The sequence below is a fragment of the Halichoeres trimaculatus genome, unplaced genomic scaffold (assembly GCF_033239565.1).
Source record: "Halichoeres trimaculatus isolate MK-OKI-2021-1 unplaced genomic scaffold, fHalTri1.1 fHalTri1_scaffold_20, whole genome shotgun sequence".
Classification (NCBI taxonomy): domain Eukaryota; kingdom Metazoa; phylum Chordata; class Actinopteri; order Labriformes; family Labridae; genus Halichoeres; species Halichoeres trimaculatus.
The window spans coordinates 607,072-621,031 of NW_027437198.1; the positions used below are offsets into that span (position 1 = coordinate 607,072).

General features: G+C 42.0%; 1 protein-coding gene across 4 annotated transcripts in view; it reads left to right on the forward strand.

Annotated features, from left to right (window-relative positions):
* Positions 1 to 1,061: 1,061 nt before the first annotated feature.
* rbfox1 (RNA binding fox-1 homolog 1) overlaps positions 1,062 to 13,960 on the forward strand; it is a 356,244-nt gene continuing 343,345 nt past the window's right edge. For 2 of the 4 annotated variants that reach the window (XM_074696049.1, XM_074696055.1), the window contains exon 1: positions 1,063 to 1,165. In XM_074696049.1, coding sequence (XP_074552150.1) covers positions 1,160 to 1,165 — 6 coding nt within the window. In that variant the 5' untranslated portion in view covers positions 1,063 to 1,159. Of the gene's footprint in view, positions 1,166 to 13,960 lie in introns of all 4 variants that reach the window. The other 2 variants (XM_074696052.1, XM_074696051.1) reach the window with 2 other exon arrangements.

Below are 13,960 nucleotides of genomic sequence, written 5' to 3' on the forward strand. Positions count from 1 at the left end.
TGTAATGGTTCACAAAAATCACGATTCGGTACGTAGCTTGGTTTTATGGTCACGGTTCGGTACATTTTCAGTACAGTATGGAACAACGCAAAACCATTTGCTTGTTTAGCATGTTTATTAAACCAAAAACTTGCCATTATACAGCGAGGGGGGAGGCTCTTCAAGCTCTGGTTGGTCGTTAGCAGCAGCCATGATGCACAATTCAGACACAAGCTCCTGTGGCTATGGAAGCTCTTCTATATTCATCTTCTGATTGGCTCACCGCGAGACATCATGTCCACATGATATGCACATGATCACAAAGCATGAATCACAGACCACTTTCCTCATGAGTATTAAAACGCCTTCCCTGCTCAGCCAATCATAGACGAGAACTCACGTGAATATTAAAGAGCCATGTGCAGCGGCTAACGTAAACTTACTGAACTCGTTCAAATACAGCACTGTACCGAACCCAACGGCCTTATGGAGCACGGTTACATGTACCGTTACACCCCTACTAAATAGTGCTAAGAAAACAATGCTAACACCTGTCAGCCATCAGCCCAATTCCCAATCTTGGTCCACGCTGGGACTTGAACTGATGACCCTCTGGATACAACCCCATGTCCCTATGGACTGAGCTGCTGCCCCTGCTCCAACAATCAGACTCCAAACTCCATAAAGATTGCTAGATTTGACGTTTTGGGGGGAAAAAAAATTGGTAGAGGGATCTGAAAATTCTCTAAATATAGTAACAAAGTTGCTAAGTTGACAACACTAGACTCCAGGTCAGAAGGTGGCGCTGCGGTCTAATCAAAGCGATCCTTCTCCCAGCATCTTTAATTTTCCACCTGGACAGTTTTAAACTTTAACACCTGCTGAATGAACAATACTACTTTGATGAAGAAAAACATACATAAAGCACTTTAGAAAAAAAGAATTATAATAATAAAAAAAGCACAAGTATTTGTATTTATTGGAAGGATCTGAAATCAAACAGTATTCAGTCAAATTCCAACATGTTCCCCTTTATTTTGAAGAGGGTTTCCGGTGTGTCCTCGGTGTGTGGCGCTTCACGGTACTGACTGTGTGTGTGAGCACAGAGAGAGGCAGAGGGAGACAGAGCAGCTCCCAGCAGCTATCAGCATCTCTTCCACGCGGAGCTTCCAGCGGCTGAATGCAGGTGAGTGAAGCCGGGGTAGAGGCGCGGGAGTCGGGGAGAATAGCGGCGGAGCTCGGCTGGTTGAGCTGCTGCTCTCAGACACATGCTGCGTTAGAGAGCGAGCTTTTTCTGAGCCGGAGCACGAAGCCGAGCTGCTGGTGTGCGCAGGTGACCGCTGACTGGCTTTACACTGTGATCAACTGTTTCAGGTGAAGTTGTTGGAGCTGGTGGTGATGAGAAGTGTCAGTCAGGAGCAGGAGGAAGTTTAAATCTCTGCTCTTTATGTCGCGGTGAATGATTATGCTCACCATGCTTACTTCCTGTGTCTCAGTTTCTGAAGTTGGGTAGAATTGTTAAACATGATACCTGTTTTTCTTTGGATGAATTGAATTTTTTATTTGCACACTTAAAAAATATTTAACTGAATCAAACAGAATTACTTTTTTTAAAAATAATTATTATTATCATTATCATTTAATTTTGATGATTTTCCTACACATGGAGCCCTGGGACTTCTGAGTTACTGAGCTTTGTTCTGGAAAGGGTCAGAGGTGTTACACACACAGTTTGACTGATCCAAAAAAAGAGAGAGAGAAAAAAAAAGGATATGGGGAATCTCTGAAGTCTGTGTACAAAGAGCGGACAAACTGAGGTGTGATGGTCTTGGTGCAGTGAGATGTGCTCTTCTATGCGCACAGAGCCCAGGTGTGTCCAACACTGCTGATTAACCTGCCAATAGGTGTGCAGCCTGTAGATAGAGAGCTGAGCTGTAGCAGAGGGTCTGTCACAAATGGTTAGTTTAAAGTATTGCATAAGACGCTTGCCACAATTTCTCAGAGCCCACTGCTGCACCTTCATATCACGTCTATTCCCCAGATCCCAGAGGCTCGGTGTTAACTGTCATCACAGGGAAAGAAGAGCAGCAAACCTGCAAATGAATGACGCTGGAGACAGCTAGTGTTTGTCATTTTTATGGAAAAGTCACTTAACGGATTCATCATTTATTAAAACAGTATTAGTTTACATTTATGTTGAGTTAATCAGCTTTGAGGCTACATGCTCAGGTGTTTTCATTCTTGACAGGCGTCATGATGAAATGGATCTGCTGTTTTCTTTTCGCAAAAAGCTGGTGGATGCGTGGTGTGTTATCAATAAGCTGTGAAACAACCCTTCAGAATTTAGTTTGACATGTTTTTTTTTTCTTTGACCAGTTTTCATCAGGTGCCACTCTCAGCTCCACACGTCCTCTTGCCTGGATGTGTCTCACTTTAAAATGTTTGAGCAGATGTGTTTAGAGATGAATACAATTTTTATTTGTCCACCTGTGCGAGCTTTGAGCAAAATACCTTGAACACACACAGCGTTATGTGCATGGCCCAGCTTTTTGTCTCCCCCTAACTGGAGATACTAGGTAGGAAAATGAATAACGGGACACAAACTTATGACATCTCTGGTCACGGCTTCAGCACAGCGAGCCAGACTTTAGCAAAAACATCTGTTTTACAGCAGCTACAGCAACTCTTTAGGAACGTGTAATTACACCAAAAGCAAAACAAATACACAACTGTCTGCTACACCTGAGACATGTCAGATAGGGCTGCAGCTCTCGAATATTTTAGTATTCAAGTATTCTACTGAAAATCCCATTGATTAATCGAGTAATTGGATAAAATACATTTTTGTTTTGTTAAACAGCAGTTATTTTTCAAATGAAAATTTTTCTCTTCAAGAAATATAATTTTTTGATGCAGCATGTCAATAAGAACACTTGCTTTGGTAGCTCCAAAATTTGTTAACACACTTTGACTCATTTTTTTTGCCTTGCACAGCTCATCAAATGTTGCAGACCCAAATATCACCCATTTCGTAGAATAACTCATTCGTCTCCAAACTCCAGAAAAGAAGCTAGATTTGTTGCTAGTTGCTATTTTGTATAAGAGGCAGCTTGAGGGGTCTGAAAACTCTCTTAATATGGCCTCAGCTCTATTTGAAATACCACTCTTTGATGTTTTAAAAAATGAAACGATTCCTCGAGGCGGAGAAAATTACTCAAGTATTTTTTGTAATTCGAGTATTACTCAAGTACCTCGAATCATTCGAGTAATAGTTTCAGCTCTAATGTCAGACAAGAAGAGTGACGTCTGGAAGTACTTCGACGATGGGTACCTTGTACATTTGAAATGATACGGTAACAAAGCCTGGTACCTGGCAATCAGTACTCCTTGCCTACTAATAACCAGCATCGGTATCGTCCCCAAAAAACCCCAATCGGTCTGTCTCTATTTAAAAGTACCCAATTCGGTATCCATCCCTAATGACAAAAACCATGAAGTCAGTGTGCAGTGACAGAAATGTGGCGTTAACCTCAAACACACTGTAGAATTACTAGTTCAATGTTAAACCACATAGGCTCAAAGCAGGAGGAGGAAACAGCAAAGACAGAAAACAGTCTCACATCACGTCAGTTACTAGCCCTGTTAGCACATGTTGATATGTTGAAACCAGAGCAGAGAAAATTAGCCTGCTAATAACCCCAAAATGCTAACTGGAGATATGCTACAACTACCAGAGTGGAAAAGATGGACGGAAAAACTTTGAATACGGTTAAGGAGGTTTATTTTTGTTAATGATCAAAAGAAAAAAAAATAAAAATCAGCAAGTACTCGTAGTAATTCATTCATTAGATACTTAGAGTAATCCAGTGATTACTGTTAATCCCCATCCCTAGTTGTGCTGTGCTGCTGCAAAAACTTGACTGGACCAATGTCAGCATACACAGCAGTTTACTCAGCGCAGAAAGTTCCGATCATTTCTAGACATCTGTGGAGACTTCATAGAACAAGTTTCACTTTTCATCATGCTAGCTCATACTGACAGAAGCGTATTTAGGTCAAAATTTAAACAAAAATGCAACAAGGGAAATACATTTTCATTCATTTCATTCATTTTCATTTCAAGAGTGTGGGCTTATTCTGTGACATAATTCAAATTAAAGTGAAAAAGGTGTTTGCATTTTAATTTTGAAGAAATGGTCTGCTAACTGCTGGACATAATTCAAATGAAAATTCAAATGTGAAAATAAAAATAAAATAAAGCAATTACATTTTCATTCTCTACTTTAACAAGCAGAAAAGGAAATAACCATTTGCATTTTTATTTTTAAACCCCCCTTGGACCAACATAAAATGAAATGCAAGTGTGGACTCTTTGGTTGTGCATCATTTTTAACAGCAGGTGGCGGTGTGTATGTGCTGTGTATGTTTGACTTTCAGGTTTTTCTTTTTTCTTTTTCTTTTGAAGTCAGTGAACGTCGAGCCAAGCTTCAGTCTGGTTGAGGAAAAAGCTTTATCTGTTTGTGTTTTTCTTCCTCTGTGTTACATTCACTATCGTAGCTGCTCTGATTAGCTTCTTCCACTTCCTATCATCGATACGCCAAGTCACTGGGCGCTCTGTGATTGGCTAATGTAACCACGCTTACTCTCCGCCCAGAAACACCCAGTCAGAGGAGGGGGTTGAGGCAGACACAGACACGGACACACATGTAAAGAGGCCCAGAGGAGACGATTGAGCAGGATTACTCCACTAAAAAGTGACATTTTAGATTTTAGGAAAATCCTGCAGACCCTACCTGTAAAACAAAAATGTAAAATCCAGCTCACTTTTCAGTCCATTGGTAAGAAAACACCCAGAAAACAGTCGAAGCTGAGCACAGATTATTTAAAGGGGCAAAACAGAGATCCATCGAGTCTATGGGTGAACCATGGTTCTCCCTGCAGGTTAATGTCCTGTGCTCGTTACACTTTGCTCCGTCAACTTCATCTCCTGTTCTAGATCACACCACTGACAGACATATCATCTGTGCTTGTTTACATCTGGGTAGTAGAGCATTACAGCGCTTTGGTAGTACACAGTAACTGAAGCATCAGCCCTAGCAGGGGCAGGTGGCTCTGCTACAGCTTAGCAAAAACTTAAAAAAGTGACATTGGAGGAAAAATCACGTTGGAATAAAATGTTCTATCGGCTAATGTGTGCAGCAAAGATTAGTTAAGGTTAGTCATCAGAGTTTCTTATCAGAAGGACACTGAAATAATTTCATCATGATGCAGATTTCCTGTTAAGAAAAGTCAGGTCGGTCTGCAAAACAAGATAAGCAAAAAGTTCCAAAAGTTGTGCTTGAAATGGAGTCAGGCCACAGCTTTTTGCTCACCAGTTTGTGTCGTTTAAGGATGACTATAAGATCAACTCGACAGAATCAAAGTGCCAACCTTGTTCCAAGACTACAGATACTTCCTGTGTTTTCATCAGAGGCATGGAGGTGATCTGCAGTTTATGTGTAATGGAGTCTGAATCCAGATCAGGTGTGTCCTGTGAGAACGGTGCAGAGAGGAATCTGCACTGCTGCTCTGCAGCGATCTTTCATGTGGTGAATATGCAAAACGAGGCAGAGAAGCAGCTGCTGTTTGCCTCTCAACAAGCTGGCTGTCGTGTAGGCAGGGACCGTGTATTGATCGCCTCATGAAACTGTGTTTCTGTGGAAAGAACTATCACACGCTGACAGACTGTGTGGCTGTAATGAGCAGCTCACACAGAGTCCTGCAGAGAGGATTTACAAGCTCCTGAAACTGTTTACAAGGTTTGAGTTAATATTGGAAGAGCTCAGGCAAAACATGTCCACCTGCTGACACTCAAACGCACCCAGTGTGTGGATGTAGATAAAAAAGAGAAAGAAAACATAGGTGTCCACAAAACCAGGTTTGTGTCACACTTCATTCCTCCTGCTGATCTCTGAGATGAGAAACAGTGATGTAACCTGCTGCTTGGATTTTGAAGCTGACGTTGGGGGATGGCATCTGCAGCTCCCACTGAAAATGGTAGAAAAAGGCAAAAAAAAAAAAAAAACACCAGACAGAGGTCAGAGACTGTGAACCCAAGTAACACTGATGTAGAATATTGGAATAAAAACATAAGAGACTTTTGGACTCAGATTACCGTCTTTGTTGGGATCCAAAGGTTATACCAACCATTTGAGTCTGTTCACTGCAGCATCCCAAAGGAAACAAGGGGAGCACCAGAAAATGAAAACGTATTCTGCCCATGTAGACTGTGCCCCCTAGTGGTAAGCGGGGTGGAAGCCGGATGCTGATAGCTGCATCTGTTAAATAGTATCATGATGTCATAGCAGCTCAGTGCACCCCGCTAATAAATCCAACGAAGAAGAAAAACATGACACAGTAAACAAAGATCAACATCCAGCAGTTCGTCTTCTCTGTGATTGTCATGTGTCTCTTTGTTACAAAGAACAATCAAGCTTTGTGTCAGAGAAGGCTGTGAGCCACCAGGAGAAATACAGCAGCTGCTGACACACAGGAAGTGACCATTCTTTCCACCAATCAACAGACTGCTGTGTTTCTAGCTCCACCTTCAGGAATTAGATTGGTTTAGTCTGGTGCCCCAGTGGGAGGGTGTCAAAAAGTGGGACAGCTTGTCTCTGTTATTTGGGACCTGTCCCTGAATTAGTCAGTGAAAGTTAGTGCTGCACGATTGGGGGATAAGGTGCGATCTGCGATTAGGTGGACAATATTGCGATTGTGCTTGCGATTTAATAAAAAAAGTTGTGTCATGATGAGTCTACAGACTTGCTTGGTTATGGAGAAAAATCTGAATTGCATGTGCTGACATTGCGATTGTGATTGGGATAATCGTGCAGCCCTAGTGGAAACGCCGTAAACTGTGTGCTGTATGAAATAAACTGAACTGAACCGCTTGGTGGAAACGTGACTTCAGATGTCCAAAAAGTGGACCTAACGTGAACATTTTGTAGACATCCAGAATTGTTCTTTGACTGACACATCATAGACTGGATCTGCAAGTTCATCAGATGTCCAGTGTTTAGTGGGAAGAAGTAGAAAACTACACCAGTGGATTTACCAGCAAGTCTTACAACTGTTACCTGTACATTTGAGGTAGGGCTGCACGATACGGCCTAAAAACAAATCTCCATATTTTTACACTATATTGTGATACACAATATTTAAATCCTGATTTTGCCTCTAAATCACTTTATAATTTTTAAATCCAACCTTTTGAAGCATAAAATGACACCAGTATAATGATCCAAGCAGACCCTTAAGTTGGATTTTTAAATTTGCATTTGGAAATCCCAAACTAGTGATGAGATATGTGAGCCACTTTTTCCCTCCTCTCCTTACACAGAAACACGCAGTCAAAGGAGGATTTTGCGGGTGGGCGGGGGAGTGTGCTGCTTGCTGTGACAGGAGCACCAGCAGAAATGAAAGGAAATGAAACTCCAAAGAGACTTACATTCTGAAGTCTTAAAACATTTAGATGACGACTCCTACTCCATGTTGGGATACAGTCACTTTGTACAATTCACACGCAACAACCCGCGATATATCAGGTATATTCCTTACATCCCCCACCTTGACTTTAAGGAATAATACATGAGCTCTGGTTTGTGTTAAACCAGAGGGAGGATCGAAGACCTCAGCATAGACATTCAGTGGAGAAACCAGGAGAGTCCTCCTGAGAGAGATTAAACACACAAGTCACTCAATGCTTACGACTACATTATCTGTGAGGACGTGTTCAGACCAACAAGTACCAAGACATAAACTGCTGTCTTAAGACAAATCCCCCCGAGCCACAGAAAAGCACACAAGACCACCAAGTACGAGACCTGGGCCGTAATAAAGCAGCCAGAGTCCAGACAGCAAAGCAACTCTGTGCATTTCAGAGTCATAACGATCTAACGATCTCAGTTTCTGGACTGAGAGCAACACAGTTTCTTCTTTAATGTCCACACACCATACCAAAAAATAAATAGATAGACAAAAAACTGCAAAAACTGCAAGATCTCTTTGGATTTTCCAGAGACTTGCTGAAAACATGAGATCACTGTGAGGATCTCTTAAGTAGTTCATGAAACTTTGGAGAGATAGGCCTCAAACACCAAGGTCTGCCTGTAACCAATCAGAGTGAGGGGGTTGTGTGAAGGGGGCAGCCTTAAAGAGGTGGCAGCTAAAACAGAGCATTTTTGGCAAAGGCTGAATTCAGGTTTTTTTCTTATTTTTTGATACACCAATGTGAGATTTTTTGTTTTATTATTTTAAGCTGTCATTTAAAACCACTATGTGGAATAACAGATGGACAGTATCAACTTAAAAAAGGGACAATACGTCCTCTTTAACATGTTACATAAGCTTAATTCATGCTTGATGCGTCTGTGAGGTCATGAAGATCCTTTATGCGGATGAATGTAACAGCTTCATTTACTTTGAGTAGTGTGGATGTGTGTTTGCAATACACTGCCCCCTGCAGTTTGTGAACAGGCGCTGCGCTGAGTGTTAAATGTGTAAGAGCCACAGCTGTTTTTTCATGCTGATTTTGCACATCTCCTTTCCATGCTTCACCTTCCTGCAGAAACCCATACAGCAGCAACCCAGGACACGGGTACCACGGCACGCAGAGAGTAATTACAATGAGGCAACATTGTGCTGTATTGTATTAAACACTTCACTCGAAAGTGAGTACACTATGAATGCTCTGATGTGAAAATTTAAGAAATAACAAGAAATAGAAAATTTGGAATCATGACGTTGCGAGTGCAAGAATTTTTCTTCACCACAAATCACTTGGGAGTTCAGTCTGAGAGCTCACAATCGCATCCATTTCAAGGCAAACCAAGTTCCAGTCGCTCTTTCTAACATAGCTGGACAAGGGTATGGATTTGTTGCCAGAGATGACCAGACATTGAGGGGTTTGCACCCTTTGCTGTGACAGTGTGGTATGTTAGGATATCAAGTATTAAGCGTCTTTCTGAGAACAAACATGAAAACAGCGTTAGCATAGAATGCTAAACAGAGCAACACATTCAAAATGTTTTGTGCTGTGAAAAACAGGCAACGTAGGAAAGTTATACATCACTGCATAAGCATGGAAAACCATTAAAGGAGACTTTCCTATCCACTGTCAATAGTTTTATGAGAGAACTAAGTGTAGGCACTTTGGGCACGAGTTTACTTTCTGCTGCATGCCTCACTTTCCCATGGCTGAGCATAGTTGTTGACGACTTGTGAAATGATTGTATTCATTTTTTCGAGGGAGTTCCTGCACTTCCTAACTCACTTTTGAGCGTCTCCTCGTTCTTGTTTTGGCTGTAAATCCTCCAACCTGGTCTGACTCTTTTATTGACAACTTGTTGCTGTAGCTAAGTGAAATACGATCTGGTTTTATTTTGAAAGTCACTGGGTGTTTTAGGTGGTTTCTGTGCACAACTTCCTGTGGCGCTCAATCTGCTTTCATGTGAAATTGACACAGAACAGCTCCAGCATCCGGCATATCCATCGTCACATGAACTACTGGATTTCTTCATTGCTTATCCATATCACCTAGTTTGACAGCTGACCGTGTGAAAAGCGGACACTCTGTTTTTGCAGACAGTTTTATTTCACAGTTTGAAGCGTGGTCACTTTTTGGTTAATGGAGCAAAACAGCAGCTCTGCTTCCATAATGTGCACACGTCTTTTCAATGACGACATGATCCAGACGTGTGTGAAGATAATAGGGTCAAGCAATTTACCCCAAATTGTATGTAATTATTGAAAATACATCCCAGGTTTTATGTGTGTGTGTGTGTGTGTGTGTGTGTGTGTATGTGTGTGTGTGTGTGTGTGTGTGTGTGTGTGTGTGTCCTGCCCCTGGCAGTTTTCATTCAGTGGTTTGTATTGTAATCTCTGGGCACCCGTACTCTGGAGTCAGAGGTGTTTCCTCTACATGGAGCCTTTCACACGTGTCATTATGTTTGGAAGAGGAAATAAATGTCTAACACTCCCCCTGCACGAGGTGAATGATATCTTTCATCTCTTATTATTAATATTTGTGCCGCAGAGTCAACATACACACTCACACACTCTCCCCCTCCTCCGTGTTTCAGGAAGCAGCAGATATTTTTCATCTTTTTTTTCCAGCTCTCCTTTATTTGTCTGCCAGCGAGTGATTAAAATGTGCCTGCTGTGCCTCGGAGGAAACACACAGGCAGAAACATCAGCAGCTGAGCCCACAACATGAGGATCTTTGTTACATGCTGATGAGCTCAACACGGACACACGACCACGGGAACCCAGAGAAAACATGACATGAGACTCCCGTCTCTGTCCCCTGTGTGTCTCTGTCCCCTGTGTGTCTCTGTCCCCTGTGTGTCTCTGTCCCCTGTGTGTCTCTGTCCCCTGTGTGTCTCTGTCCCCTGTGTGTCTCTGTCCCCTGTGTCTGAGACCAAATGAGCTGTCTCCGTTATACAGAAACGGGCGCAGACGGAGAATTTCAAACCTACTCTGACCCTTATTAAACTCACTTTATTTAAAATGGGAAAACCTCCTTTTTAAAAAGAATTAGAATGAAAAAATCAACCTGCCAAAGACCTGTAATGGCATTTTACTAGTCACAAGAAGCATCTCAGTGTATGACAGGGTCTCATATCAACTGTTACCTCCTCACTCATGGTTACAAAACACCATCACAACAAAAATGACTATTTTGCAGTTCAAACAGTTTGACACTTCATGTAGAACTAATTTCACTTAGTCAAAGTAACAAGATGACCCTAAGTGAGTTAAGTTGAATCAACAAATTATTTTTAGAGCTGTAATGGCTGTAGTAGAATTTTAGGGCTGCACAAAGACTCTGAAGACTTTACCACAGGCTGGAATTTAGGAAAAGCTAAATTTGGAGGTGATCTCCCACTGGCTCAGCCTGTTGACGGTGACCCTGTGATGGGCTGGCGCTGGTTGAGCAGTTCAAAATGAAAATCTGACCAGAAACTTGTCTGCATTCAGGAAAAACATGCTGCCAACATGTCACTGTAAACCCTGCAGAGCAGCGGAGTGACTCAGGGGTGAGAAATGCAGACCTCTTGAAGCATAATGAAGTCAAACACATTTTTGTGTAAACACAAACCGTAGATTTTTCTTAACAATCTTCAGGAATGTCCCAAACTTGAGTTAAGAATGTGTTCTCCTCAGAGTTCTGTTTGAGTTTTCATTTGATCAGAGCGTCCAAAAAAAAAACCTCAGGTGCATTGTAGCCTTTGACTAAGTGATATGAGTGAATGATCTGAGGAGTGAGGTTGACTGCCCATCTCAGTCTGGACAGAAGGATTTAACTTAGAGCAGTACAACTATTTAACTCCCATAATCTACTCACAGTGACCTCCAAAATGTCAGAGACAGTATTTTTACAGATCTGCATTGATGTCTGCAGTTTTATTAATGTTTTTTTTTCCATTATCCACACTGATCGATTGATTGTTTCCCCCATGGCCAAAATACACCAGATGCGCCCCTGGTCTGGCTCCTGATCAGACGGGTTTCCACTCAACTCAGCGCGTCACCTCACACCGGATCTGCTCTGTTGAAGACGGGCTGTGTCACTGCTCCTGCAGGTCGCAGCAGATGCTAGGCGCCGCCCTGTTGGCTGTGGCTGCCTTCTGCAGCAGCTCTCTCTTCTTTGTCCATTTTTTGTAATTTTTTTGTCTCTTTTTGTAATCATTGTATTTGGAGTGGATCATTACTTTGTATGATTCATTGTTGGTCATGAACACCAAACTTTTTGTGTCTTCAGTGATATTTTAACTACTTTTCTACTGTGTTTGTCTGGAGATCCTACATGTAACCATGGCTGCATTGTTTACATGTGAACTCAGCTGTTAGCAGCCTGTAGCATGTCAATGCTAACTGGTGTAAGGCCTGATGATTTCCCACAAGGTGAGGAGAAGGAGGTTTGGACGACAAGCTCAGTCCTGGACCCTGTGGAGGTGGAGGCTGGCTGACTGGACAATGATGGACAAGCTGTCAGCATCTGTTTTCTTATGGAGCTTTTTGCACTTTCTATACACTCTCACTTTGGTTTTCTTGATTGCTGCTGTGACCTCAATTTCATTGTACTTGTTAAAATGACAATAAAGTTCTATTCTATTCGTGACTGTATTAGAGATACTGATGGATAGCTGTCATAGTAAAAATTGGATCCATCAGTGAGTGAATGTGAGCACGAATGGGTGTGGATGGGTAAGTGTGACCTGTAGTGTAAAGCAGCTTTGAGTAGTTCATGACTAGAAATGCGCTATATAAGCTCAAGTCCATTTACCATTTACCATTTATTCTATTCTATTCTATTCTATTCTATTCTATTCTATTCTATTCTATATGCAAGCCTCCAGTTTTTGCTAGATGCTGGAGCTGTGATGAGGGCGGACAGGAAGTTGTGCACAGAAACTACAGAAAAAAAAAAAAACGTGACTTTCAAAATAAAGCAAACAGTGATAAAACCAGATCAGATCTTGACTAGAGCCTGGTGTAATGAGCCCAGCAAGGAGTCAACAGGTTTGAGGTTCAACGGCTCAACATGAACGAGGTTCCCCAGGGGAGTGGGAAGAGCAGGAACTCCCTGGTGTCGTGACTCCAGCTGCGTGTCATCCTGCAGCTTGTCAGACTGAACACACAGTGGGTGTGAGGTAGAGCATGCAGTCAACACGCCATGATGCTGAGTCATTGCATTAAACTAGCTGCTAGGCGCTGCCCAAGTAGCTGCCTGTTGCAGCAGCTCTCTCGTCTTTGTCCGTTTCTTGTAATTTTTTTCGTCTCTTTTTCGTAATCTTTGTATTTGGAGTGGATCATCACTTTGTATGGTTCACTGTTGGTCATGGACACCAAACTTTTTGTGGCTTCGGTGAGGAGGAGGAGGTGAGGACGATGTGCTGGTTCTCGGATGTGAACTGGGAGGTGACGACGTGGACCTGTCCTTCCATCCATCGTTGTTGGGAACGTGGGATCTAGCCCTGGGGGATGGACAAGCTAGCTGTGCTAACCCAGCGGCATCGTGCTGTTCAGGGACGTGGCTGACGGAGCAGACATCGGACGCCGCGCCACATTGGAGGAGCTTCGCCTGCTGTGAGCAGACAGGATCCAGGAGACAGAGACTGAACAGACTGCTGGGGAGGCTCAGTCCTGGACCCTGTGGAGGTGGAGACTGGCTGGGCTGGAGAGTGGTGGACGAGTGGTGGACGGGATGTCGTCATCTATTTTCTTATGGACCTTTTTGCACTTTCTATACTCTTTCTTACTTTTGTTTTCTTAAATGCTGCTGTGACTCCTGAATTTCCCCTCGGGGATAAATAAAGTATTTTCTATTTCTATTTCTATTTCTAAACGAGACCCATAAAAAATCAAGTCAGAAGTTTGGATCATTCTGGATACACTTAAGATAAGAAAAAGAAACAGAGCTGATTATTCATGCTGCTTAAGGAGAGGAGGAAGAGTCAGATACAGAGATCAACCATTGTTTCTAACCTGAGTTATTTAAAACTCAAGATTTCAGCCTCAGCATAAAGACTGGCTTTATTCTTTTAAAGCATCTTAAAGAAAATAGCCGCTTGTCACTGCTTGAAAGCTGTAGCCGTCAAATAGTTGACTTTGTTTTCAAAGTTTTCAAAGAGAAATTTTGAAAAATGTCTTTGAAAAGTTTAAAGTTTTCATCTCACACCATTTCTTCAGTATTTGTTCATGAGTTCTCTCTTTTCAGGCCACAGGCTATGGAAGCACGTTTAGGACAAAATTCAAATGAAAAAGCAAACATGGAAATGAAAATGCAATACAGAAAATACATTTTCATTTTAAAAATACAGGCACAATATTTGAGTCATAATTAATGTGTCAAATGTCAAATATCTAATTTTCATTTTCATCTTCAAGACTGCACTTAATGTGACATTATTCAAAACTAAAAAAGAAAAGACCACTCGCA